General features: G+C 40.6%; 1 protein-coding gene across 1 annotated transcript in view; it reads right to left on the minus strand.

Annotated features, from left to right (window-relative positions):
- The window catches only part of KIZ (kizuna centrosomal protein), a 132,220-nt gene that overhangs the window by 68,384 nt on the left and 37,260 nt on the right, over positions 1 to 26,576 (minus strand). Inside the window, exons 5-6 of the mRNA XM_054724101.1 lie at positions 19,619 to 20,264; positions 18,927 to 19,242 (exon numbers count right to left, since the gene is read on the minus strand). Of these exons, the coding sequence (XP_054580076.1) occupies positions 18,927 to 19,242; positions 19,619 to 20,264 (962 nt within the window). The remainder of the gene's footprint in view (positions 1 to 18,926; positions 19,243 to 19,618; positions 20,265 to 26,576) is intronic.

The raw sequence follows: 26,576 nt of genomic DNA on the forward strand, positions 1-26,576 counted from the left end.
CAGCTAAGAATTTTAATGCCAGCCGGGAGCAGAGACTGAGCTGGACTACTGGAGCCTCAGATGCTGGAGGTGACAGCACTGCAACTCTGGGTCCTGACCCGCCTGGGCCAGTGGGCACAAGTGCAGGCCTGCAGCCCCGGAAGCTGAACTTTTCCCATTGCAAGACGGAGCTGGACCACCTTGTCATGGAAGAGGCATTGGGCATGATGTACCTGGGGGCACATCAGCAATGTCTACCAGTTTCTGCTGCTGGACCCACCAATGAAGCCTCTCATCAAGTGCGACAGCCTTTTCAAGGGCATCTGTGCCCTGTGCACCCTTCTTTCTCTTGGGCTGTACTTTTGCTTTCTTTTCTCCTAAACTCTAAGGGTCCCCACGAGACTTGCAACCAGGGGAGCAGAGGACTTTAAGAACCCTCTTTTTGCCTCTGTAACTTCCTTTCCTGAGTCTCGGCAGCCCAGTCTAGGCTTATTCCTGTTGCTGTGATCTGGGCTCTTCTATCCTAAGCCTTCCTTTGTTTTTGCTCTAATAAATCTTGCCACTATCACTCAAATCCTCCTTCGAGAGTGTCCCTGAAATTCCTTTCCCACGACACTGTAAGAAACTATTTCTGCCAGTAACAATACCAGACTTTAGTTTGCAAAATATACATCATATACATCAATCCTTTGCTGAAAATAACTCCACTAAAGGATTCACACACTGTATAGAGCTAAAGATTAAAGATAACTATGTATTATGAAAACACTATTTTAGAATTCAAGATCCCAATTTCTTTCATGTCTCCTATTTGCATTCCTATGGTCCTGGAACCAACAGGCTGAGCCCTACCATCAGCCTGTTCTCTGGGAAGTCTAGCAAATGGACACACACACACACACACATACCCGACCAGGACCGGGGATCGAACCTGCAACCCAGGTACCAGGAATCAAACCAGTTACCCTTCGGTGGAAAGGCCAATGCTCTAACCACTGAACAATACCGGCCAAGGCCACAGATGACACTTTAAAGAGATATATTTTATTTTACCCAGTAACAGTTAAAGCATACAAATACATTTTTTGGGTCCAAACGGAAAGTAAATGCTTTCTAGCTTCATTTTCATCTTTCAATCTCACAGAATTTGGGTGATAATTTAAAAGAGAACAACTCTACTGCAAGATAATGTGAACACTCAAATTAAGGTTTGTTTGTTTTTAAGTGAGTTAGAAAGAAAAGTTTCTCTGCTTTTTATTTCAGTATCAAAACTGATAATTACTTCTTGGCAAAAATAACCCAGTATGAGGGCTACAGAAAATAAACTTTTCTTTAACTCTTCCAGAGAACTTTCACACAGTCCTATGGGTATTATCTTTTGGGGGACTTAGAATTTATGTGTTTCAATTGTAGTGCTACAGGCTGGACTTGCAGGTTTTATTTCCTCTAGGGGACAAAAGTCTCAAAATGGTATGACAATCACTGACCATAAATAGTTATATGTTTGTTTAAGTAATTTACATAATATAATGCTACTTTTAAAAGGTTTTATAAAATTCATTTACTGTATTTTTAATGAGATTTAAGAATGGTAAGCACTATAGTTAGTCACATCCCGAACAAAGTTTTAGGAAAAAAATTGTCTTTAACAATGAGAAATAAAAAAGAGGCATCTTTGTGGAGGTGACCGTAAGCTATGAGTGTGTTATTTAGAATGAACCCATGCACACAAAGGTGGGAAAGAGACAAAGAACCCTCCTTTTTTTCCAATTCCAATGCAAAAACAGTTGCCCCAAAACTCCACTACTTCCTCCTCCTGGTTTGATCCTACTTTGATCTTTAAACTAACAACACATGATTTGTATAGAAAAGTTTACTTTTAAAATTATCACTTTATCAAGTTCTAGTTCTCTTTTTTTAAACATTTAATTCTCGAGGAAATTTGTTGATTCCAATGAGCAAGACTTAAAATCCTCCCATGACCCTATTTCTTAAGTTTAAGCAGAAGTAACAGAATGCATTCATGTACCAAACACTCATAAGACCACAACTGCTACAAAATATAACTAAGGAGCCAGAGGGTACTGTTGTCACTCAACACTGAGACTCTAATTCAATTTGTGTAGCTTACTGGTCTTCCTGAAGCAATTCAGCACCTTCACCCAATAAGAGAAAACCTTCAGTGACCTCCCACCCACAGGTACACAAATACAACTGAGAAGCAGAGAGGTCCCTAGAAGCTCTACCTCTATAAAGATGCAAATTAAGGTTTAAACAGTATAACAATTGGCTGGAGCTAATCCTTTTACAGAGGTGTAAATGGCTATTGAGAACTGAATTCTAGGCTGCTAGCTTTTGTTAAGGAGCACCACAGACAAATTTCACCCAAGAGTAATGCCCAGCCACAAACCCCGGGACTGTCAATAGTTTCATAAAGCCAGTGCAATTTGTTTGCTTTGATATCAGATTTCCTGACCATAAATCCAAATGTGTAAATATAAACCGCATCAAGAATTAGTGCCCTGGGAAAATAAACTGGAGCGACTATCTCAAACCTGACCCCCAATGGCTGGAACAGCTGTATGTGTGGCCACAGTGAAGTTTGTATATGGGGTTTTGTTCGCCACACAAAACAGTTGTAGAAAGGACAAACACATACATAGTTAAACAGTATTTTTCTTTTAATGGGCAGTCTAACGAAACCTATGTTTTGGTGGCTACCTCGGTTCCCATTGTGCAGCCCCTTGGGTGGTCCCTTACAGGGGGCCACTCGAAGGAAGCACAATGCCTACAAGAAGGGAAGGAGGGGACTGAGACACAAAGGCCAGCGGAGCAGGGCGGGCTGCAGCAGGCTGCAGACCAAGGGTCAGCCAACGGGGCTCCTTCTCTTTACCCAGGGAACAAGGGCTCCTTCTCTGTACCTGGAAACAGTGTGGTTAAGCTGACAGCTTGAATTATGGGCTACATTTTGTAGGGTACCGTCCATCTGTGTTAAGGTCCTCTTTATTGTGGCAGAGGCTGCACAAGCAAAACCCTTGCCTTTTCCCCTACTTTGGCCTCATAACCCGACCTCATCATTCTGTTCCATTTTTCCCCCCCTTAATGAGGCGCTGGAAGGCCTGAGAGAGTTTATAATAGGTGTTTCCCTCCACCCTCACACAGGGATAACTGTTTGAACCATAATGTGTTTTAGTAGCCAGGAATTACTTGTGATGGCTGCAGATGTGCTTTATGAAATGGGTAAGTGTTCTCAGTCCATTTTCTCTTTGATAACTATGGATCCCATACTTAACATCTGGGCTGATAAAAAGTCTCCTTGGTGGGAAGGTGAAGTCTAGAAAGATTTACTCTTGTTCCCTGGGTTTCTTTTAAATTAGTACTCATAGTCCAATCAGTGTGGCTCAGTGGTTGAGCACAGACCCATGAACCAAGAGGTCACGGCTAGATTCCTGGTCAAGGCGCATGCCTGGGTTGTGGGCTCTATCCACAGTAGGGGGTGTGCAGGAGGCAGCTGATCAATGATTCTCTCTCATCACTGATGTTTCTATCTCCCTCTCCTTACTCTCTCTGAAATACATATTTTAAAAAAATTAAATTAATTTTAAATGACCAGAGGAGTGTCATTATTAGAGTGCTACCTGTGCTCTCTAATCGGAGGTGCACACAATTTATGAAGCCTTTCACCTAAAGTGACCTGGCTTTAAATATCTGCTGCAAAAAATAACATTGAGGGAAAATGTCTGATTGTCATATAACTTTATACCTTTCAAAAACTCATTATAATCAAGTTCTCATTTTGGAAAAGTTTAAAAATACTATTAATTAACCAAGGAGGCAAAGGACCTGTACTCAGAAAATTACAGGACGCTGAAAAAAGAGATAGAGGTGAAGAAGTTGGCAAAGAGCCTGTATTAGATAATGGTCTCAAAAATCTAAGACACAAACAAGAACTGGAGGGCAGAGTGCAGGCCCTTTTGGAGCCAGTTGCCTCTGCCCCAGCAGCTGCCTGAGTCTTCTGCAGCCTTATTTTTTTCTTCTTTTTAAGAAAGAAAATGTACTTGTAGAAAAATGATCAACTCATAAATTGTAGCTTCGTGAATTTTCTCAAAGTCTACACCCCCCCATGAATCTGGTCCTCAGATCAAGAAAGCATCCGTCATGTGCCTTTTAGGTCAATGCCTAGTTCCTTTTGGCTAGGGTCACCCTTTGCAGACTTCTAACACCAAGGATCAGTAAAGTTTTCACTAGAATTTGATATAAATGGAATCATTCAGTAAAAAAAAAAAAAAAAAAGAGAGAGAGATAGAGGAAGACATAAACAAATGGAAGAATATATTGTGTTCATGGATTGGTAGAATTAACATCATTAAAATGTCCATACTACCAGAAGCAATCTATAGATTCAATGCAATCCCCATTAAAATACCAACAGCATATTTCAAAGATCTACAAAGAACTCTCCAAAAATTCATCTGGAATAAAAAAAGACCCCGATTAGCTGCAGCAATATTGAAAAAGAAGAACAATGTTGGAAGGATCACAATACCAGATATCAAGCTATATTACAAAGCCCTTGATCTCAAAACTGCCTGGTACTGGCACAAGAACAGACCTAGAACAATGGAACAGAACAGAGAACCCAGAGATCGACCAAAGCCATTATGCTCAATTAATATTTGACAAAGGAGGCGAGAGCATCCAATGGAGTTAAGACAGTCTCTTCAATAAATGGTGTTAGGAAAATGGGACAGATACATGCAAAAATTAAACTAGATCACCAACTTACACCATACACAAAAATAAACTCAAAATGGATAAAGGACATAAGATGGGAAACCATAAAAATTTTAGAAGACTCCATAGGCAGCAAAATAGCAGACATATGTCATAGCAATATCTTTACTGATACAATTCCAAAGGCAATGGAAACTAAGGAGAAAACAAGCAAATGGGACTACATCAAAACAAAAAGTTTCTGCACAGCAAAAGATACCATCAACAAAACAACAAGAAAGTCCACTGCATGGGACTTTTTTAATATTTGCCAATGTTATCTGCGATAAGGATTTAATCTCCAAAATTGACAGGGAACTCATACAACTTAACAAAAAGAAGATAAACAATCCAATCAAAAAATGGGCGAAGGACCTAAATAGACACTTTTCGAAAGAGGACATACAAAAGGCCGAGAGACATATGAAAACGTGCTTAAAGTCACTAATCATCTGAGAAATGCAAATCAAAACAACAATGAGGTACCATTTCACACCTGTCAGGATGGCTATCATCAACAAATCAACAAGTGCTGGTGAGGATGTAGAGAAAAAGGAACTCTTGTGCACTGCTGGTGGGAATGCAGACTGGTGCAGCCACTGTGGAGGACAGTACGGTGTTTCCTCAAACAATTAAAAATGCAACTTCCATTTGACCCAGTAATCCCACTTTTAGGAATGTATCCCAAGAAAACAGAAACACCAATCAGAAAGGATATATGCACCCCTATGTTCATAGCAGCACAATTTACAATAGCTAAGATTTGGAAACAACCTAAGTGTCCATCAGCAGATGAGTGGATTAGAAAACTGTGGTACATCTACACAATGGAATACTACACTGCTGTAAAAAGAAGGAATTCTTACCATTTGCAACAGCATGGATGGAACTAGAGAGTATTATGCTAAGCGAAATAAGCTAGGCAGAGAAAGAGAAACATCACATAATCTCACTCATTTGTGGAATATAATGAACAACATAAACTGATGAACAAAAATAGGACCAGAGTCATAGAAGCATCGAACAGACTGTACAACTTATGAGGGAAGGCAGGGGGTGGGGGGTAAGAGATCAACCAAAGGACTTGTATGCATGCATATAAGCAAAACCAATGAACATAGACAGTAGAGAGGGTGAGGGCTTGTGCTTGGGGGAGGTGATGATGGGGGAGAGGTCAATGGGGGGAAAAGGGAGACTCATGTAATACTTTAAACAATAAAGAATTTAAAAAAAACTTAAAATAATACTTCTGTTTGTTTATTAGATGTTATCATAATCAGTTCTATAATTAAACTCTAAGAGGGTACTCTGGCAAAAGGGTTTCTGACAGTGAGACAGGCCAGTAAGCCAGGACAGTGGAATAGGAAAACAAACATATAGCTGAACAAACTGACAGAGCAATTTACATCAGATACAGGTCACCTCCCTAGAGATAAGATCTAGGCCTCAGGTGTATTTCATCTCCAGGCCCAGTAAAGCAGCAAAACTAGGTGGGTGGCACCTGGACCCGCTGCAATGGCTGACGACCCCCTTTCCCTGACACTGACCAATCAGTAGAGACCATGACTCTGAAGGAACATTCCTAGAAAACTGACAAATATTCTGCTGAAACCCTCCCCTGAGATCTCCCCTAAGATTCTCACCTTCAAGAAAGAGACAAAGCCTCAAGACAAAGGACCCAGCACTAGTTCTCCCTCTGGGGAGCAGCCCCCACCATTCCCTTTCTTCTCTTCTTTCCCCACTTCTCCCCTCACAGGCATGCATCTCCTAAACTCCAAAGGACCCCATAAGGCTTGCAACCAGGGGAGAATGGGCAGCAGCAGCTCGTCCCAGGCAAACCCCTGAATCTGTCCCTAAGGCCCCCTTTTCTCTGATTTCCCAGAGAGCTAAGGTAGCCCATCTTAGGCACTCCTGTTGCTTCTATGCTAAGCCCTTTCTTGCTTTTCTGTTCCCCACTTTAATAAATGTTCCCTCATAATCACCTGGACTTGTGTTGTAAAATTTTTCCTGCATGAAGTCAAGAACCCAAACACTACAGAAATATAGGAAGACCCTTTTTGGTCACAATAATTTTAGGAGGAAAAATCTTTGCTGGGGCTTAATGACAAATGGGGGATCATAAAATCAGACTTCTGCTTTGTGGTGACATGTCTCTACATGTCTGTATACATGTGTCTGTAAGAGAACAGACAAGGAACTCACACTGGGCTGGCAAGGGTTACAGTATGTGAAGGGACCCAGGGACAGAAGAAACCAGAGGCACGATGAGATGGTGGACAGGCTTATGGAGGGCTCAAGCAATGGTCAGACCCTAAAATAAATCAGTATGTCACTTCTCCAGGAAAGTGAGTCTCCTTAGGGGCCAATTAACTCTGATGAATGGGAAACTATGCAGCAGTAAAAAAGAAGGATCTCTTACCCTTTGAGATAGCATGGATGGACCTGGAGATGATTATGCTAAGTGAAGTAAGCCAGTCAGAGAAAGACAAGTATCGCATGATCTCATATGTGGAATCCAATGAACAAAATAAACTCATGAACAAAACAGATCCAGAGACATGGAAGCATGGAATAGACTGATGAATCTCAGAGGGAAGGACGGGGTGGAGGTTGGGAGGTGGGAAGAGATTAACCAAAGAACTTATATGCATCTTTGCACAACCCATGGATGCAGACAATAGTGTGGCGAAGGCCTGGGAGGGAGGGGTCAATGGGGGAGAAGGAGGGGTACCTGTAATACTTTCAACAATAAAGATAAATTTAAAAAGAGATAATAATAGAAATGAATGAGATTTTTAAAAAGCAACAGATGGGATCAAATTGGATTATTTGAAGAAATTAATAAAAAAGACAAATCTTATGCAGGTGTGATTCAATAGAAAAACAGGGCAGACAAAAAATTATGAGAGCAAAAGGGAATAATTATTGACACAGCAGACATTCTAAAATATAAAGTATGCTCACAAATGTGAAAACTTAGAAAATTATCTCTTTCTAGTACATTTTCAAATTTGACTCAAGATGAATGAAAACCTGAATATACATATGAGCATTGAAGAATAAGTAATCAAACAAAAACTGAGGGAATTTACATCAGTAGACCTGCCTTACAAAAAATGTTAAAGCAAATTGTTCATGTGGTAACCTCTGAAAGAGCTTTTCAGTATCCCCCACACCTGCCTTTGCTCCAGGCCACCCACCTCCTCTGACTCAGGCCAGCAGCCTATGGTGAGATGGTTGGCAAAGGCTGGGAACCAGGTTCCAGTTGGTCAATGGAGATGTCTTTTAACATCTGTACAGGCTGCCCCCCCTCCCTCCACCCGCCTAGTGATAATGACTGAATTACTACTTATTTTGCTGAGGATCAGATCTCAGGAATACTGCCCTCTTAGAAGCCTGGTTCTGGGCTTTTGAAATGTAAACCAAAATAAAGATAAGGAAAGTCTTAGATTTTTTCAGATCAAAATAGGTCACTAACAGGAGAGGCACAGGCAAGACTGGGGATGAAATGCCAGGTAGAACATGAGGGGATACACTAATAGCCCCACTGTCTGGCACAAGGTTAGTTTTTCAAAAGTGTAATGTACAACCTTACTTTGGGAACAAAACCCAGAATAGGGTGACAAGAAAAATCTCAGGGGCCACCTATGTTTGAACGGCAGAGGCCATGTCCAGGAAAAACAAGTGATAGTGGTGAAGGAGAAAAGCAACCGAGAAAAGATATCTGAAGGCATCATCACTTCTGAAGGAACACTGAATTTAAAATATGCTTCCAGATCCACTTAAAGTGAATTTAGGGTAAATTCTAAAAGAACACAGTTGTAACCTACTAGTCCAGGCAATATAATTTTCAGCAGCAACTCTTTCTCAGATGCAAGAACTTTCTATATTTAACTTTGAAGAGGGACTAAATTAAAATCAAAATCACTGGATGAGATCAGATTTTTATGACCTTGAGAAAGCAAAGCTTTCATTTGACTTAAAAGGCAGCACTACATTTTGCTCTCAGTAATACTCCAAGGAGAGAAAGAACAAAGCAACTTTGCAAGTACTTTGTTCAAACTTGAAGAAGGGCACATAGCACTTCATCAGCTTATTTGAGGCTGGAAGACACAAAAATCAATATGGACAGAGCAAAAGGTCAAACTGGCACTGCTTAGTTTTTTTCCCCTTTGCTAATTAACGAATCAAATTTGCTTCTTGATCTTCCTTATTCAATCTTATAAAATTTATCCTTGATGATACTGCCATTATTTTTTTTAAAAAATATATTCCACTAATTTTCTACAGAGAAGAAGGGAGAGAGACAGAGAGCCAGAAACATTGATCAGCCACCTCCCGCACATCCCCCACTGGGGATGCGCCCACAACAAAGGCACATGCCCCCGACCGGAATCGAACCCGAGACCCTCCAGTCCGCAGGCCGACGCTCCATCCACTGAGCCAAACCGGCCTCGGCTGTACTGCCATTATTTAGGCAGTAGAGGAGGGAGGTAGCCCAGGATCCTAGTTCAGAATGCAGACTCTGGCCCCAGATAAGCCATTTTGTGACTGAACATAACCTCTCTGTGTCTCAGTTTCCTTCTCTATAAAATGGTGCTGATAATAGGAATAAATAATTATAAATAAAGCTCTGACAACAGGCTCTGGCACAGAGGTGGTGCTATTGACCAGTACATCACCATCATGCTTGTGTATGTGGTAGAGCACAGAAACTTAGAGCATGACCTGTCAGTTTGGATGCTAGCTGCTCTTCCAACCAGCTTTGGGACCTGGAAAGGTTCTTTAATCTTTCTAAACCCTACTGGAAACACTCTGCTTGGTGTCTGCAGCACAACTCCTTGGTTCTACTTGCTCTTCACTAAGTCTCCTCTCAGATCCATTTCTGGCTCCTTCTGATCTTCCTGATCTTGAATATGGAGTCAGACCTTGGTCTGCTTTCCTATTTATGCTCACAACCTAATGTTCTTCTCTGGGAAATAACTTTAAAATGCTTATACTCTGATTTACAGGATACAAAATCAACACACATAAATCAATTGCATTTCTCTACAATGAACAATCCAAAAAGAAAATTAACCCTTTGCACTCACTTGCTTTTTTCTCGATTCCTTTATTCTAATGCTAACCATGTCGAGTCACACTCAACATCCGAGTGCAAAGGGTTAATAAAACAATCCCATTTACAATAGCATCAAAAAGAATAAAATGCTTAGAAATAAACTTAACCAAGGAGGCAAAAGACTTGTATACTAAAAACTACAAAACATTGTTGAAAGAAATTAAAGAAGACACAAATAAATGAAAAGATATCTTGTGTCCATGAGCAAAATCCCAGTGGCATTTTTTAAAGAAATAGAAAAACAACCCTAAAATTCATATGGAACCATAAATGACCCTGAATAGCCAAAATGATATTGAGGAAAAAGATCAAAGTTGGAGGACTTACACTTCCTGATTTCAGAACATTACAAAACTACAGTAATCAAATCAGTCTAGTACTGGGCATAAACACAGATATATAGAACAGAATAAATCCATGCATATACAGTCAACTAGTCTTTGACAAGAGTGTTAAAAATACACAATGGGGAAAAGAGAGTCTCTCTCTTCAAAAAATGGATTGTCACATGCAAATAAATGAAAGTGGATCCATATTGTACATCATATACAAAAATAAACTCAAAATGGATTAAAGACTTAAATGTAAGACCTGAAACTGTAAAACTCTGAGAAGAAAATACAGAGGGAAAGCTGCCTGACATTGGTCTTAGCAACAATTTCTTGGCCACAAAAACAAAAATAAACAAGTGGGACTATATCAAACTAAAAAACTTCTGCATGGCAAAGGAAACTATCAACAAAATGAAAAGGCAACCTACAGAATGAGGGAAAATGTTTGAAAATACTATATCTAATAAGGGATTAACATCCGACATATACAAAGAACTCACATAACTCCATAGCAAAAAAAAATCCAATTAACAATGTGCAGAATGATCTGAATTTTTCCAAAGAAAACAAAAAGATGGTTAACAAGTACACAAAAAGGTCCTTAACATCACTAATCATCACGGAAAAGCAAACCAAAACCACAATGAGGTATTTCACACCTGTTAGAATTGCTATTATAAAAGAGACAAGAAATAAGTGTCAGCAAGCATGTGGAGAAAAGGGAATTCTATCCTTGTGCACTGTTGATGAGATTGCAAATTGGTTCAAAAGTTATAGAAATCATTATGATGGTTTCTCAAAAATTTAAAAATAGAATGACCATATGATCCAGAAATTTCACTTCTTGTTATTTATTCAAAAGAAAGTAAAAGGGGGGACCGCACCATCTTGAAGGGGAAAGTGGATGTTATTGGGTGCCTGAAAAGCCCGGGGAATCTACAACTACATCACCCACTGTACAGCTGCGAGCCCCAGAACACCGGTCCCCAATCAGCGCAAACACGCGGATTCAGAGGAGCTCTATACTCCACCATGGAAAGGTCAGATTTCACCTGGGATAAGGAGAGAGAGAATTACATAACCAGACACTCGAAGAAGAGAGACCATGGGGAGACAAAGAAACTGCCCGCATATGGAAAAAAAGCAGGCATTACCAGAAAAAGAAGTAAATGAAATGGAGGCAAGCAACCTGTCAGAGAAAGAATTCAGAGAAATGGTCATAAGGTGGCTAAAAAGAATGGAAGACAAATTCGACAATATGTGTAAGAACCAAGAGGAAATGAAGAAGAACCAAGAAGAAACGAAAAATGACATCGCTGCTGTAAAGAACTCAATAGAAAGCATCAAGAGTAGACCAGAAGAAGCAGAGGACTGCATCAGTAAGCTAGAAGACAAGGTAGGAAAAAATACCCAAGTAGAGCAGCTTCTAGAAAAAAAAAAATTAAAAAGCAGGAGGAGAACCTAAGGGAACTTGGAGGCAACACCAAACAAAACAACATCCGCATAATAGGGGTTCCAGAAGGAGAAGAAACTGAGCAAGGAATAGAAAACCTGTTTGAAGAAATAATGACAGAAAACTTCCCTGATATAGAGAAGAAAAAACCCACACAAATACAAGAAGCTCACAGAGTCCCAAGCAAAATGAACCCCAAAAGAACGACACTAAGGGACATTATAATTAAATTGGCAAACACCAATGACAAAGTAAGAATCTTAAAAGCGTCCAGAGAGAGACAGAAAGTTACCTACAAAGGAACCCCCATCAGACTAGTGACTGATTTCTCAACAGAAACTCATCAGGCCAGAAGGGAATGGAATGAAATATACAAAGTCATGCAAAGGAAGAGACTCAATCCAAGATAGACTTGTACCCAGCAAGGCTATCAATTAAAATTGAAGGTGAAATCAGGAGCTTCACAGACAAAAAAGGACTAACGGAATTTATTACCACCAAACCAGCAATGCAAGAAATGCTAAAGGGTCTGCTGTAAAAAAAAGAAATAGGAAGCGAAGAAGGAACACAGGGGGAAGAAATAAAAATGGTGACAAACAAGTATCTATCAATAATAACTTTAAATGTAAATGGATTAAATGTCCCAATCAAAAGACATTGGGTAACGGATTGGATAAGAAAACACGGCCCATATGTCTGCTGTTTACAGAAACCCAACCCAGAAAAAAAGACGCACACAGACTGAGGGTGAAGGGATGAAAAAAGGTTTTTCAGGCAAATGGAAATGAAGAAAAAGCTGGGGTAGCAATACTTATATCTGACAAATTAGATCTCAAAGTGAAGGACATAACAAGAGATAAGGAAGGCCACTTCATAATACTAAAGGGAGCAATCCAACAAGAAGAAATAACTCTGGTAAACATATACACACCCAATATAGGAGCACCCAAATACATAAAAAAAACTCCTGGAGGATATCAAGGGAGAGATTGACAGCAATACAATCATAGTAGGAGACTTTAATACCCCACTATCACCATTGGACAAATCCTCTAAACAAAAAAATCAGCAAAGAAACATCAATCCTAAATGACTCACTAGATCAGTTGGAATTAATTGACATCTTCAGAACATTATACCCCAAAGCCACAGAATATACATTCTTCTCAAGTTCACATGGGTCATTTTCAAAGATAGACCATATATTGGGTCATAGGCAAAGTCTCTTCAAATTCAAGAAGATAGAAATCATATCAAGCATCTTCTCAGATCACAGTGGCATAAAACTGGAAATCAACTACAATAAAAACAATCCAAAAAAATCAAACACATGGAGACTAAACAGCATGCTATAAAACAATGACTGGGTTACCAGAGAGATCAAAGAAGAAATAAAAAACATCATGGCAACAAACGACAATTAAAACACAACAATCCAAAATCTATGGGACACAGCGAAAGCAGTCTTGAGAGGGAAGTTCATAGCTCTACAAGCCTACTGCAAAAAACAAGAAACAATGGTAATGAATTACCTAACCCTACAACTCTAAGAGTTAGAAAGAGAGCAACAAGAAAAGCCCAGTGTAAGCAGAAGGAAAGGAAATAATAAAGATCAGAGTGGAGATAAATGACATAGAGACCAAAAAAACAATACAAAAGGTCAACAAAACCAAGAGCTGGTTCTTTGAAAGGATAAACAAGATTGATGAACCTCTAGCCAGGCTCACCAAGAAGCAAAGAGAGAGGACCCAAATAAACAAAATCAGAAATGAAAGAGGTGAAATAACAACAGACCCCAACCAAAATACAAAGGATTGTTAAAAAATACTATGAACAACTCTATTCCAACAAACTGGACAACCTGGAGGAAATGGACATATTCCTAGAAAAATATAACCTTCCAAAACTCAATCAGGAAGAACTAAACATCTCAATAGGCCAATAACTATGGAAGAAATTGAAGCAGTCATCAAAAAGCTTCCAGCAAACAAAAGCCCAGGGCAGACGGCTTCACAGGGGAGTTTTACCAAACATTCAAGGAGGAACTAAAACATATCCTCCTCAGACTATTCCAAAAAATTCAAGAGGAAGGAACACTTCCAAGCTCCTTCTATGAAGCCAGCATCACCCTAATACCAAAACCAGATAAAGACAACACAATGAAAGAGAATTACAGGCCAATATCCCTCATGAACATAGATGCCAAAATCCTCAACAAAATTCTAGCAAATCAGATCCAGCAGTACATCAGAAAGATCATACACCATGACCAAGTAGGATTTATCCCAGGAATGCAAGGATGGTACAATATCCACAAATCAATAAACATGATACATCACATAAACAAATTGAGAGATAAAAACCACATAGTCATATTAATTGATGCAGAAAAAGCATTTGACAAAATCCAACACACTTTCTTGATAAAAACTCTCAACAAGGTGGGAATAGAAGGATCATACCTCAACATAATAAAAGCCATATGTGATAAACCCACAGCTAACATCATACTCAATGGGCAAAAACTAAAACCATTTCCCTTAAGAACAGGAACAAGACAGGGATGCCCACTCTCACCACTCCTGTTCGACATAGTACTGAAAGTATTAGCCATTGCAATTAGACAAGAAGAAGAAATAAAAGGCATCTAAATTGGAAAAGAAGTAGTAAAGCTGTCCTTATTTGCAGATGACATGATATTGTACATAAGAAACACGGAAGACTCCATCAAAAAACTAATAGACTTAATAAATGAATTTGGCAATGTAGCAGGATACAAAATTAACGCCAAGAAGTCTATGGCATTTCTATACACCAATAGTGAACTTACAGAAAGAGAGACTAAAAAAGCAATCCCATTTACCATCGCACCAAAAAAATTAAGATACCTAGGAATAAACTTATCTAAGGAGGTAAAAGACCTATATGCGGAAAACTACAGGACACTGAAAAAAGAGATAGAGTAAGACGTAAACAGATGGAAGAACATACCATGTTCATGGATTGGTAGAATCAACATCATTAAAATGTCCATACTACCCAAAGCAATCTACAGATTCAATGCACTTCCCATCAAAATACCAACAGCATATTTCACAGACCTAGAAAGAACTCTCCAAAAATTCATCTGAAATAAAAAAAGACCCTGAATAGCCACAGCAATCCTGAGAAAGAAGAACAAAGTAGGTGGGATATCAATACCAGATTTCAAGCTGTATTAGAAAGCCACTGTTCTCAAAACAGTCTGGTACTGGCACAAGAATAGACATATAGACCAATGGAATAGAATAGAGAATCCAGATATTGACCCAAACCACTATGCTCAATTAATATTTGACAAAGGAGGCATGAACATACAATAGAGTCAAGACAGTCTCTTCAATAAATGGTGTTGGGAAAATTGGACAGATACATGCAAAAAAATGAAAGTAGACCACCAACTTATACCATACATAAAAATAAACTCAAAATGGATACAGGACTTAAACGTAAGATGGGAAACCATAAAAATACTAGAGGAATCCACAGGCAGAGAAATCTCAGACATATGCTGAAGCAATTTCTTCACTGATACCACTCCTAGGGCAATAAAGAGAAAATAAACAAATGGGACTACATCAAAACAAAAAGCTTTTGTACAGCAAAAGAAACCATCAACAAAACAACAAGAAGGCCCACTGTATGGGAGAACATATTTGCAAATGTTATCACTGATAAAGGTTTAATCTCCAACATCTACAGGGAACTTATACAACTTAATAAAAGGAAGATAAATGATCCAATAAAAAAATGGGCAACGGACCTAAATAGAATCTTTTCAAAAGAAGACAGAAGGAAGGCCAAGAGACATATGAAAATATGCTCAAAGTCACTAATTATCCAAGAGATGCAAATCAAAATGACAATGTGGTACCATCTCACACCTGTCAGAATGGCAATCATCAACAAATCAACAAATGACAAGTGCTGGCAAGGATGTGGAGAAAAAGGAACCCTCGTGCACTGCTGGTGGGAATGCAGACTGGTGCAGCCAATGTGGAGAACAGTATGGAGTTTCCTCAAAAAACTAAAAATGAAACTCCCATTTGACCCAGTAATCCCACTCCTAGGAATATATCCCAAGAAACAGAGGCAGTAAAGCACCGAACAGACTGTCAAATTACAGTGGGAAAGCAGGGGAGTGTTGGGGAGAGGGGGAAAGAGATCAACCAAAGGACTTGTATGCATGCATATAAGCACAACAAATGGATACAAGACATTGGGGGTGGGGGTGGGATGAGGGCATGCAATGGGGTAGAGGAGGCTGGGGGAAGGTCAATGGGGGGAAAAACAAGAGATATATGTACTACTACATGTAATATCTTAAACAATAAAAAAATATTTAAAAAAAAAGAAAGTAAAAGACTAACTTGAAAAGATATATGCATCCCCATGTTCACTGCAGCATTACTTACAATAGTCAAGACATGGAAGCAACATAAGTGTCCATCGATGGATGAATCTAATCTAATAATAGACAAATATGCAAATTGACCATACCTCTGACACACCCACAAGCCACGCCCACAAGCCACGCCCACCATCCAATCAGAGCGAGTATGCAAATTAACCCAAACCAAGATGGCTACAGCCACAGAGAGCAAGGTTTCCTATGTAACAGAGGAAGCCAAGCTTTCTGCCAGCAGTTGCAGGCCTAAGCCTCCACTCAAGCTACAAAGTTTCAATTATAGAAAGTAAACAAATTCAAACAAATGGCGGCAGAATGGAGCTTGAGAGAGCAGGCCAGGGTTGCCGCCGGCAACAGGGGAAGCAAAGCTTTTCACACACCCTGGCCGGGCTCACCCACTTAAGGCAACAAAGTTTCAATTATAACCCCAACACAAATGGCTTCGGGCCTCGGAGGGAGCCCCAGGCTTGGCTCTGCTCCAGGCTACAAAGTTTCAATTGTAGAAGGAAAATAAATTCCAGATACCTGGGCCTCCGCTTGCATTGCCAGGGGGCGTGGCCGGCCTGTAAACCACCACAGGCCCCTCACTCAGGCCGCCCCAGGCCCCCAGGGTACCCCACCCTGATCAGGGACACCCTTCAGGGCAAACCAGCTGGCCTCCACCCCTGTATCAGGCCTCTATCCTATCTAATAAAAGAGTACTATGCAGATTGATCATCACTGCAACACACAATATGTCTGCCCCCATGTGGTCAAAGATCCTGCCCCCATGTGGACACAGGATGGTCACCACAAGATGGCCAGCAGGAGAGGGCAGTTGGGAGGCACCTGGCCTGCAAGGGAGGGCAGTTGAGAGGGACCAAGCCTGCAAGGGAGGGCAGTTGGAGGTGATCAACCCTGCAGGAGAGGGCAGTTAGGGGTGACCAGGCCGGCAGAGGAGGGAAGTTGGGGGCAAACAGGCTGGCAGCAGAGTGGTTAGGGGGTGATCAGGCTGGCAGGCAGAAGCGGTTAGGGGCAATCAGGAAGGCAAGCAGGCAAGCAGTTGGGAGCCAGCAGTCCTGGATTGTGAGAGGCAGGCAGAAGTGGTTAGGGGCAATCAGGAAGGCAGGCAGGCAAGCAGTTGGGAGCCAGCAGTCCTGGATTGTGAGAGGGATGTCCGACTGCCCGTTTAGGCCCGATCCCTGGGATCGGGCCTAAACGGGCAGTCGGACATCCCTTGAGGGGTCCCAGATTGGAGAGGGTACAGGCTGGGCTGAGGGACAACCCCCCTCCGTGCACGAATTTCGTGCACCGGGCCTCTAGTAAATAAAAAAAAATATGTACACAATGAAATATTATTCAGCCACAAGAAGAATTATATACTGCCATTTTCAATCCTCACCTGAGGATATTTTTTCCTTTTATTTTTTTTTCAAATCTATTTTATTGATTTTTTACAGAGAGGAAGGGAGAGGGATAGAGAGTTAGAAGCATCGATGAGAGAGAAACATCGATCAGCTGCCTCCTGCACACTCCCCACTGGGTATGTGCCTGCAACCAAGGTACATGCCCTTTACCAGAATCGAACCTGGGACCCTTGAGTCCGCAGGCCGACGCTCTATCCACTGAGCCAAACCGGTTAGGGCTCCTTTGATTTTTTTAGAGAGAGTGGAAGGAAGGGAAGGAGCAAGAGAGAGAGAGAGAGAAACATTGACTGGTTGTCTCTTGCACACACCTCAGTCGCACCTCAACCAGGGCCGGGGATCAAACCTGCAACCAGGTATGTGCCCTTGACCGGAAATTGAATCCGCTATCCTTCGATGCATGGGACAATACTCCAACCACTGAGCAACACAGGCCAAGGTGGCTTTTCACTCTTGCCAGTGTTTCCAGTAGGGTTTGTTGGAAAGAAAGAATGACAGGATCTGGGTGTAACAAAGTTTTGAGGGCTGTGTGGGTCAGGGAGGCTGAATGGAAGGTCTGCGCTAGTGGCCTATGTGTCACTCCTTATGCCTCTGGCCTTGGTTTTCTCATTTTTAAAAGGTGATGTTTACTTTAGTTTGTTTACTGAGCTTCCTTCTAGTCCTAAAAGAGATTTGATATTATTAGTGTGTGTGTGTGTGTGTGTGTGTATGTGTTTGTGTGTGTGTTTACTGCAGAATTGGCTTTCAACAGTTTCTACACAATTGGCTTTCATACTATCTACACAATTTTACCCAATATCTCCAATCAATAGTAAAAAAATCATATACGAGCCTTTATGAGTTAAATACTATAAGTGCTCAAAATATATAACACTGATGTTATTCCAAGTTAACATGAAAAATTCCAATGTTCTCATATTTACATTCAGAAAGGAAAGCTGGCTTAGATATACCCTTAGAAGAATTCATTAACTCCTATTTAATCAAATGACAAGAATGCTACTTTGGCAAGTGATGTAGGGATTAAGCAAGTTAATTAGATATAAGTTCTTAGTTGCTAAAGCTGAATTCCTAGTAAGTTTAACAGTTTGCTACCTTGTGTGCTATCAGAACTTTAAAATGATTTATTTTCTAAAAAGATGGAGGGTAGGGGGAATAACTTATGAATTAACCAGAGATTGTTTGGATATGATTATAAACTGCCTATCACTCTAAATTCAATGATAATCAGATTTTTAAAGCTACTTCATAAAAAAGGAAAAAAAGAAAATTATATTTTATCTAAAAGACTATTTATGAGACTTAAGGAACTTACACATTCATGGCTGAGTGTTCAATAATACATTCCATGTAAAATGGTCTCTAAAAATGTCTATAATTAAAAACAGAATAGTGAAAACAAAATTGAATGGCTTACTGTCTTGTTGGTGAGTTAGCAGAGGATTCCTTTTCTGAATCAGGAAAGCTTAGGGTTTGCAAAATACAATTATGTTTTTCAGTGGATGGGGCATCTTTTTCTTGCTCCGAGTGGATTAATTTTAAGGCCTCTATTCCATCTTCTCCCTCTATCTTGTCACCTGGATTTGGTTGTGGTTCTGGACTCTTTAAAATCAGATCATCTTCACTTACAGAAACTGTGAGGTCACTGCTGCTGTTCAAACTGTCCTCCTCCCACTCTTCCTGCATTTTTCGGAAGGGCTTCTGTGACTTTGGGTCTGCATGAGGAAGATGATCTGTAAGAGGGGATATGATTAGATTACTGATCACTAACTTCAGGGAGAAGCAAGGTAAGATGTTCCACCTCAAGACGAAATTACTTCACAGCTAAAAACATGTAGCAACAATCCACAATTTATTATCGTACATAAAAACTCATTAAAATATTTTTTAAAATACCACAATAGGTTTAAAAATGATAAATTTTTTTTGCAAAAATATTTCCACATGCATATTTCAGAACTCATTAGAATGGAATTTGTTGGCAAAGACACTGCTTTGTTTTTTGACAAAGATTAAAATTACTGCATATTTTGTTCTTACATAATATGCCAACTAGAAAAACTAAATACCAAACAAAAATAAGCAAATAATCTCAGCCTCTCACCCCACCTGAGAAAACTTCCCCAGCGGAATGCTTGTCTTGAGAACACTTGTTTTCAGATGCACAGTACTCTGAGACTGATAGCGGAGAGACAGGCGGTCTGGCTCTTTCTTCCTTGACTTCAATATGTTCCTGTGTCAGTATTTCTCTCTCTGATCCCTCTGATCTGCTGGAACTGTCACACTTTAAATCAGTGGTTCTGTTCTCTGGACTTAATCTTTCCTGTAACGGGGAATGAAGTTCAGCAGAATTTTTGCCTTCAGATAAATTGCTCTTGCCATGACGTGTGTTGCTTCCTATCTCCAAGCAATGAGTTTGTTCCTCCTCAGACAATACGCTGGCTGTGACTAGCATTTTCTCACCAATCTGAAGAGATGTCTTTCCATCTATTTTGTCAGACTTATTTAAGCACTGTGTGTCACTATTAGTTTGTACTACATAGCTGTCTGTCACATTACAGTTCTGGGCTGTCTGTTGGTGTGAATGTGGGTCAGGAATTGAAAAGTTCTTTGTGGGTTGGGGAGATTTCTGCTCTGTACTGAAATCTCCAATGCTTGAGACGGCTGACATTTGGCGGCCCATAAAGCTTGTTGCTGGTTGATACAATCCTCTTGACATGGCTGTTTCTGAGTTAATTCCTGCCTGCACTGCAACCTACAGCACCAAAAGAGATGTGAGTTAAGCATTTATTGTGTATGAATAATTAGGTTGTTCAAGTTGTTTTCAGAAATGAAATGAGGTAAAGGAACATGACCAATGAAATCAACAACTACCACATTTTATAAATCTCACAGCTTCCTTCAAAATGAAGAGCAAAATCCAGTACAGTCCACACTAATTACTTTTAATAACAACATTGGTTCAAAAAGCAAATATTGTTCAGGAACTATGAAATCTATATTTTTAAAAAAGAGATGCATATATTGCATAACAATGTGAATGTACTTAATTTCACTAAATTGTATAAACATCATTAAAACTGTAAATTTTGTTAAGTATATTTGACCATAATTTTTTTAAAAGCCATATATTCTAACCACTTTCCACAGAGAAGTTTGAAATTGATGGAACTAGGGAGGTACTTGACAAAAGAGAGGGGGGCGGGGGAAGGAGGTAATATAAATGGCTATTGTAGGTTTCAAGACTCTATTTCTAGTATTATGTATAATATAAAAACTTTTAATAATCACATTCAAGATTACATTAAAATATACTGATATGCGTAAAATAATCATAATTTGCAGTCAAAGGGCAAATAACAGTTTTTTTTTTTCTGAACGTCTTCAAGTACTTTTAAAGATATTTAAAGCAATTTAAATTTACTGGCATGTCTACAGGGAGAAGAACATTTTCTCTTTCTTAAAAAAAGAGGTGAGGGGGAGGAAGGAGTGGAGGCAGAGGAAAATAAGCAATTGGTTCAGTGGCTTGATGAAGGACACACGTGGGAAGAACTAGAAGTAACACTTATGAAGCTTTTCTCCCAAAGTATCTCCACATACATAATAGAATTTAGTTCACAGAGCCCCACAGAACTGATGGGAAAATGTATTTGCATCCCTCCTCTTCAGATGGAAAACTGAGGTCCAAAATTTAAGAGAGAAAATGTCATACACTTAGTTGCAACAGAATCTAGGTCTTCCTTCTCTTCGAGTATATTGTCTCTTCTGTTCCCCAAAATGAAAGAAACAATCTTGAAGTTAAAAATAAATGAACAAGCTTATTTCCTTTAAGCCAGTCAGAGAAAGACAAGTATCACATGATCTCACTTATGCATGGAATCTAAAGAACAAAAACCGACGAATAAAATAGGTCCAAAGGCATGGAAGCATGAAACAGATTGACAGATCTCAGAGGGCAGAGAATAACCAAAGAACTTATATGCATATATGCGTAATCCACGGACACAGACAATAGTGTAGTGAAGGCTGGGGGGTGAGGAGGGGTGGGAACTGGGTGGAGGTAGAAGTGGGGAGAGAGTGGGGGACACATGTAATACTCTCAACAATAAAGATTTTAAAAAATGAAGAGGGATGTCAGAGAAATTGTGGAATAAGGACCTCTCAAAATTGTCTGCTCCATAAAAGAAATAATAATGCTGGAAAACGTCTTTAGAATAACTTTTCAGAACTCTGGAAATTAACCAAAGGCTTGCAGCTATCTGGGAAGAATTTATGGTGTTTTTAACTTGCTTTATTTCCATTTCCCCACCTCAAATCTGTGGTGACCTTGAAAACTAATAGCCTGAAATTACAGCTTGTAAAACAGCAGCATAGCAGACACTGAATGGAGCAGAGAAGGAATAGAACTCATTCAAAGCCCCATTCCCAGAGAACTGCCATTATTTGAACTGTCTGGTGTTTCCCTGGAAGATAGCACCAGACTGTCCTTATTTGACCGGACATAGACCTAACACATTGTAAACTGCTTTTTCTCTGGGGGGATTTATTGAAAATAATCAGAGGCAAGTTTTTAACATTGAGGTTTCCTAAGGCAGTGGGTAACAGTTGGGCAACTAAAAAAGTCTTAAGAGGAAAAGCTGGTAAATGTGATATTCATAGGGGGCTTTAAAAGCTCTAACATATTCCTCGAAATCTAGATGACCAGCCACATGGAAGGGCTGTGAGCATGCTCAGGAAAAGTCTGAGAAGGGCCTAAGCTTTCACCTGAGGTTGACCTTGAGGCTTTGTACAAGCATAAAGTGAAGACTAAGGTAAAGTTTTAAACTGCCTGGATGAGTGTTGAAGATGTGCCCCAATATACACCTAAAACCCTTTAGCAAAGACTGTGAAACCTACTGGTCTCAGACATTTAAAGCAAGTTTTGTCTAATCATTAGCTGGTCACCAAGCTAATTGATCAGAAACTTCAGTGATCATACATGGCAAAGTTCAGAAAGTCACTAAACAAACAACCAACAATAACAAATTCTGGTAGGGGGGACGGGGAGGGGGGGAATCTGATGCTCAGAGTAGCCATATTTTATTATTTAAAATGTCCAAACATCCACAGAAAATTATGAGATATTAAAGGAAATCAGAAAGTATGGTCTATACACTGGAGGGGGGGTGGGGGGACAGAAAGCCCAGATGGTGGACTTACTAGGCAAAGGCTTTAAATTAGCAATTTTAAATATGTTCAAAGAACTAAAGGAAAGCATGTCTGAAGACTAAAGTATCTGAATAATGTCTAAACAGAGACTATCAATAAAGTGATAGAAATTATTTTTAAAAAAGAATCAAATAGAAATTCTGCAGTTGAAAAGTACAATCACCAGAATAAAAAACTCACTACAGGGGCTCAATATCAGATATGAACAGGCAGAAGAAAGAATCAATGGGCCTGACTATAAGTCAATTAAGATTATCCAGACTGAAAAAAATAAAAAGGAATGAAGACAATTTAACGAGTTTCAGAGACCTGTGGGATACCATCAAACTTATCAACCTATGCCTAATGAAAGCCTCAGAAGGGGAAAAGAAAGAGAAAGATGCAGAAAGATTTTTTTAAAAATTATGATGAGGAGAACCAAGATGGTGGCATAGGTAAATGCCAGTACTCACTACCTCCTACAACCACATCAAAATTACAGCTAAAATACAGAACAACCATCATTCAGAACCACCTGAAAACTGGTGAAATGGAAGTCCTATAACTAGAGAAATAAAGAAGAAAGCACAGATGGAGAGGGGTAAAGTGGGGGCGGGGGGAGGAGGGGAAGGGGATATTTATAGTACTCTCAACAATAAATATCTAAAAAATAAAAGAATAAAAAAATTATTGGGAAAACTTCTCAAATTTAGAAAAAAAGCATTAAAAGCATTATTCAATATATCTAAGAAGCTCAATAAAGTCCACGAATAATAAATTTAAAGATATCCTCACCTAAGCACATCATAATCAAACTACTGAAAGTCAAAGAAGGAGGGAGAGTCTTAAAAGCAAAAACTGAGAAGTTATTCCTCACATTCAAGGGATCTTCAAAATGATTAACAGGTGATTTCTCATTAGAAACCATGAAGGCCAGTAGGGAATAGGATAACATAAAGTGCTGAAAGAAAAAGACTGTCAATCAAGAATTCTACATCCACCAAAACATTCCTACAGAAATGAAGGAGAAATTAAGGCATGATTTGCTAATCTAAAACAGAGAATCTGTCACTACCATACCTGTCCTACAAGAAGTACTATAGGACATTCTTAAGGCTGAAATGAGAGGACACTATACAGTAGCTCAAAGCCTAAGAAATAAATAGCACTAGTAAGGGTGACTATATTGGTAAATATAAAAAATAGCATGGATATGTTTTTGTTTGTAACTCTCTTTGCTCCTCTATATAATTTAAAAGACAACTGCATTAAGCAATGATTATAGATCTATGTTGACGAGAAACATCTATCTATATAAAACCCTAATATGCAAATAGACCGAACGGTGGAACAACAGAACAATTGAACAACTGGTCGCAATGTTGAGTGCTGACTATCAGGGGTACGCGCGAAACATGGCAGGTGTCAGCAGCAGGCGGCAGAGCGCGGAACATGGCGGGCATTGGCCGCAGCGGGATGGTGGAGGTGAGCAGGGGTGAGGTGAGCGGGGCGCTGGTTGCTGTCATTGGGGTGAGCCTCTGATGGTTACTGAAAATTCTTTGCTCCTGCATGGCGTGGTTCCACCTGGCGCTCACACCTGCTATTAATGCCAGCCCCGCTCGCACCCACTGATGGCGCTGGAGCCGCTGCTTTCACCTGCTGCCGGCGCCCAGCGTCAGCACTGATCACTCGGCACCGTCAGCGGGTGCGAGCTGTGGCTGCCAGCCCCGATCGCCCCTGAGGGCTTCTCCACCTCCCCCTGCTTCTGAGGCATAATCAGGGCAGCAGCCGCCACTCACACCCGCTGATGGTGCCGGTCCCACTTGCACCTGCTGCTGGCACCAGCCCCAATCGCTCTGCACCATCAGCGGATGCAAGTGGGGCCAGCGCCGTCAGCCTGTGGGAGCAGCGGCAGTGGGAGTGGGGCTGCCAGCAGACAGGGGTCCGGGGGCCACGGAGGGAGGGGCCAGGCAGGGGCATGGAGGATAGACTGAGACCCGCCGCTGTGCCCACCACAGCCTCGAGGCCCACAGTTTCTTTTAAGGTGCATGAATTCCTGCACTGGGCCCCTAGTATAAGATATAAAGACATATGTTGTATTACAATAACATCACAAAGGAGTAGGAAAGAATTGAAGCTATACAGAATCAAAGTTATTGCATTCTATTGAAATTAAGTTGGTATTAATACAAATTAGATTATTATAAACTAAAACAAATTATAACACCATGTCACCCACATTAAGAGAAACAACAGGCAATTAAAATGGTACACTAGAGCCCGGCTGGTGTGGCTCAATGGTTGAGCCTCAACCCAGGAACCAAAGGTCACTGGTTCGATTCCCACATGCCCAGGTTGCGGGCTCAATCCCCAGGAGGGATGCATGCAGGAGGCAACTGATCGATGATGTTTCTCTCTCATCGATGTTCCTATCTCTCCCTTCCTCTCTCTCTCTCAAAAAAATAAAAAAATAAAATAAAATGGTACACTAGAAAATATATATTTAATGCAAAAGAAGGCAGTTTTGGAGATTTAAAAACACACACAAAAAAAAACCCATAAATATATAGACAACTAAGAGCAAAATGGCAGATGCAATTCCTACCTTTTCTGTAATTACACTAAATTTAAGTAGACTCAATAATACAATTAAAGTTAGAGATTGGCAGAATGGATTAAAAATCATGATCTAGGGGCCAGAACCAAGATGGTGGCATAGGTAAACACTTGTACTTGCTGCCTCTCACAACCACATCAAAATTACAACTAAAAGACAGAACAACTATCATCCAGAACTGCGGGAAAGCTGGCTAAGTGGAAGTACTACAACCAGAGAGGTAAAGAAGAAAGCACATTGAGACTGGTAAGAGATGTGGAGGCACGAATGGGCTGGCACCTGGGTGCGCTGCTTTTGTAATCGGGAGGGAGATACAAGCTCCCGCTTGCTCTGAACTCCAGTTCTGGGTGAGACTATGGGGGACCCAGACACATAAGGGGAGAAACTGGACTGTCTGCCATCGGGGCAGGAACGAGAGGGCGGCTTTCTTTCATACAGAGGTGCTTACAACGTCATTGTTCTTAGGCTGGGACCTCTCCGGTGCAGGGCTGACAGGCAGCCATTGCTGTTTGCTCCGCCTTGGTGATTCCTGAGACCCTGCCCCACCCAATTTACAACAACATCCAAGCTGTGTACAGTGGCTTTTGCATATGAATGGCCTGTCCTTTCTCAGCCTAAAACCTGTCAAACAGGCAGCAGCTGGGTCAGGGAGCCCCAAAGCTATCAAACAAAAGACTCAAGGCCGGCAGCAGCAGCCTGCATTGCTTCACAGCTGGGCCTTGTCTGGGCACTTTCAAACCTGATACAAAGAGGAGGAATCTGCAGATCTCTCTGTAGCTCCTGCTGGGTGGCCCCAGGCAGTGGCTGACTTTGCACCTCCTTGGAGATCTAAGAGCCAGTGTACCCAGTGGTCAGTGTGAGATCATACCAGATTACAACTCTTCACATCCATAAGTGACACACTTAAGGGGCAGACTCTGTGAGTACCAAAGTCCCACTGAAGCAAGTCCTGCCCCATAAGGGTGTCTCATGCACAGCAGCTCTTCCATTGTAGACACAGCTGGTCCACATAGCCAATTGGCCTGGAAGTCAATTCCTCCCAGTGATACCAACAGCAATCAAGGCTTAACTACAACAAGACTGTGCACACAGCCCACAAAGGGGTGCACCGAGAGTGTCCACCTCAGGTGATTGGGGAGGCTGAGCCACTGGCCCTATAGGACACCTACCACTCAAGGCCACTCTATCAACTCAAGGAGAATTAGCAACTACACAGTACACAGAAATAAACACAGGGAAGCAGCCAAAATGCAGAGACAAAGG

The sequence above is a fragment of the Eptesicus fuscus genome, chromosome 12, assembly GCF_027574615.1.
Source record: "Eptesicus fuscus isolate TK198812 chromosome 12, DD_ASM_mEF_20220401, whole genome shotgun sequence".
Classification (NCBI taxonomy): domain Eukaryota; kingdom Metazoa; phylum Chordata; class Mammalia; order Chiroptera; family Vespertilionidae; genus Eptesicus; species Eptesicus fuscus.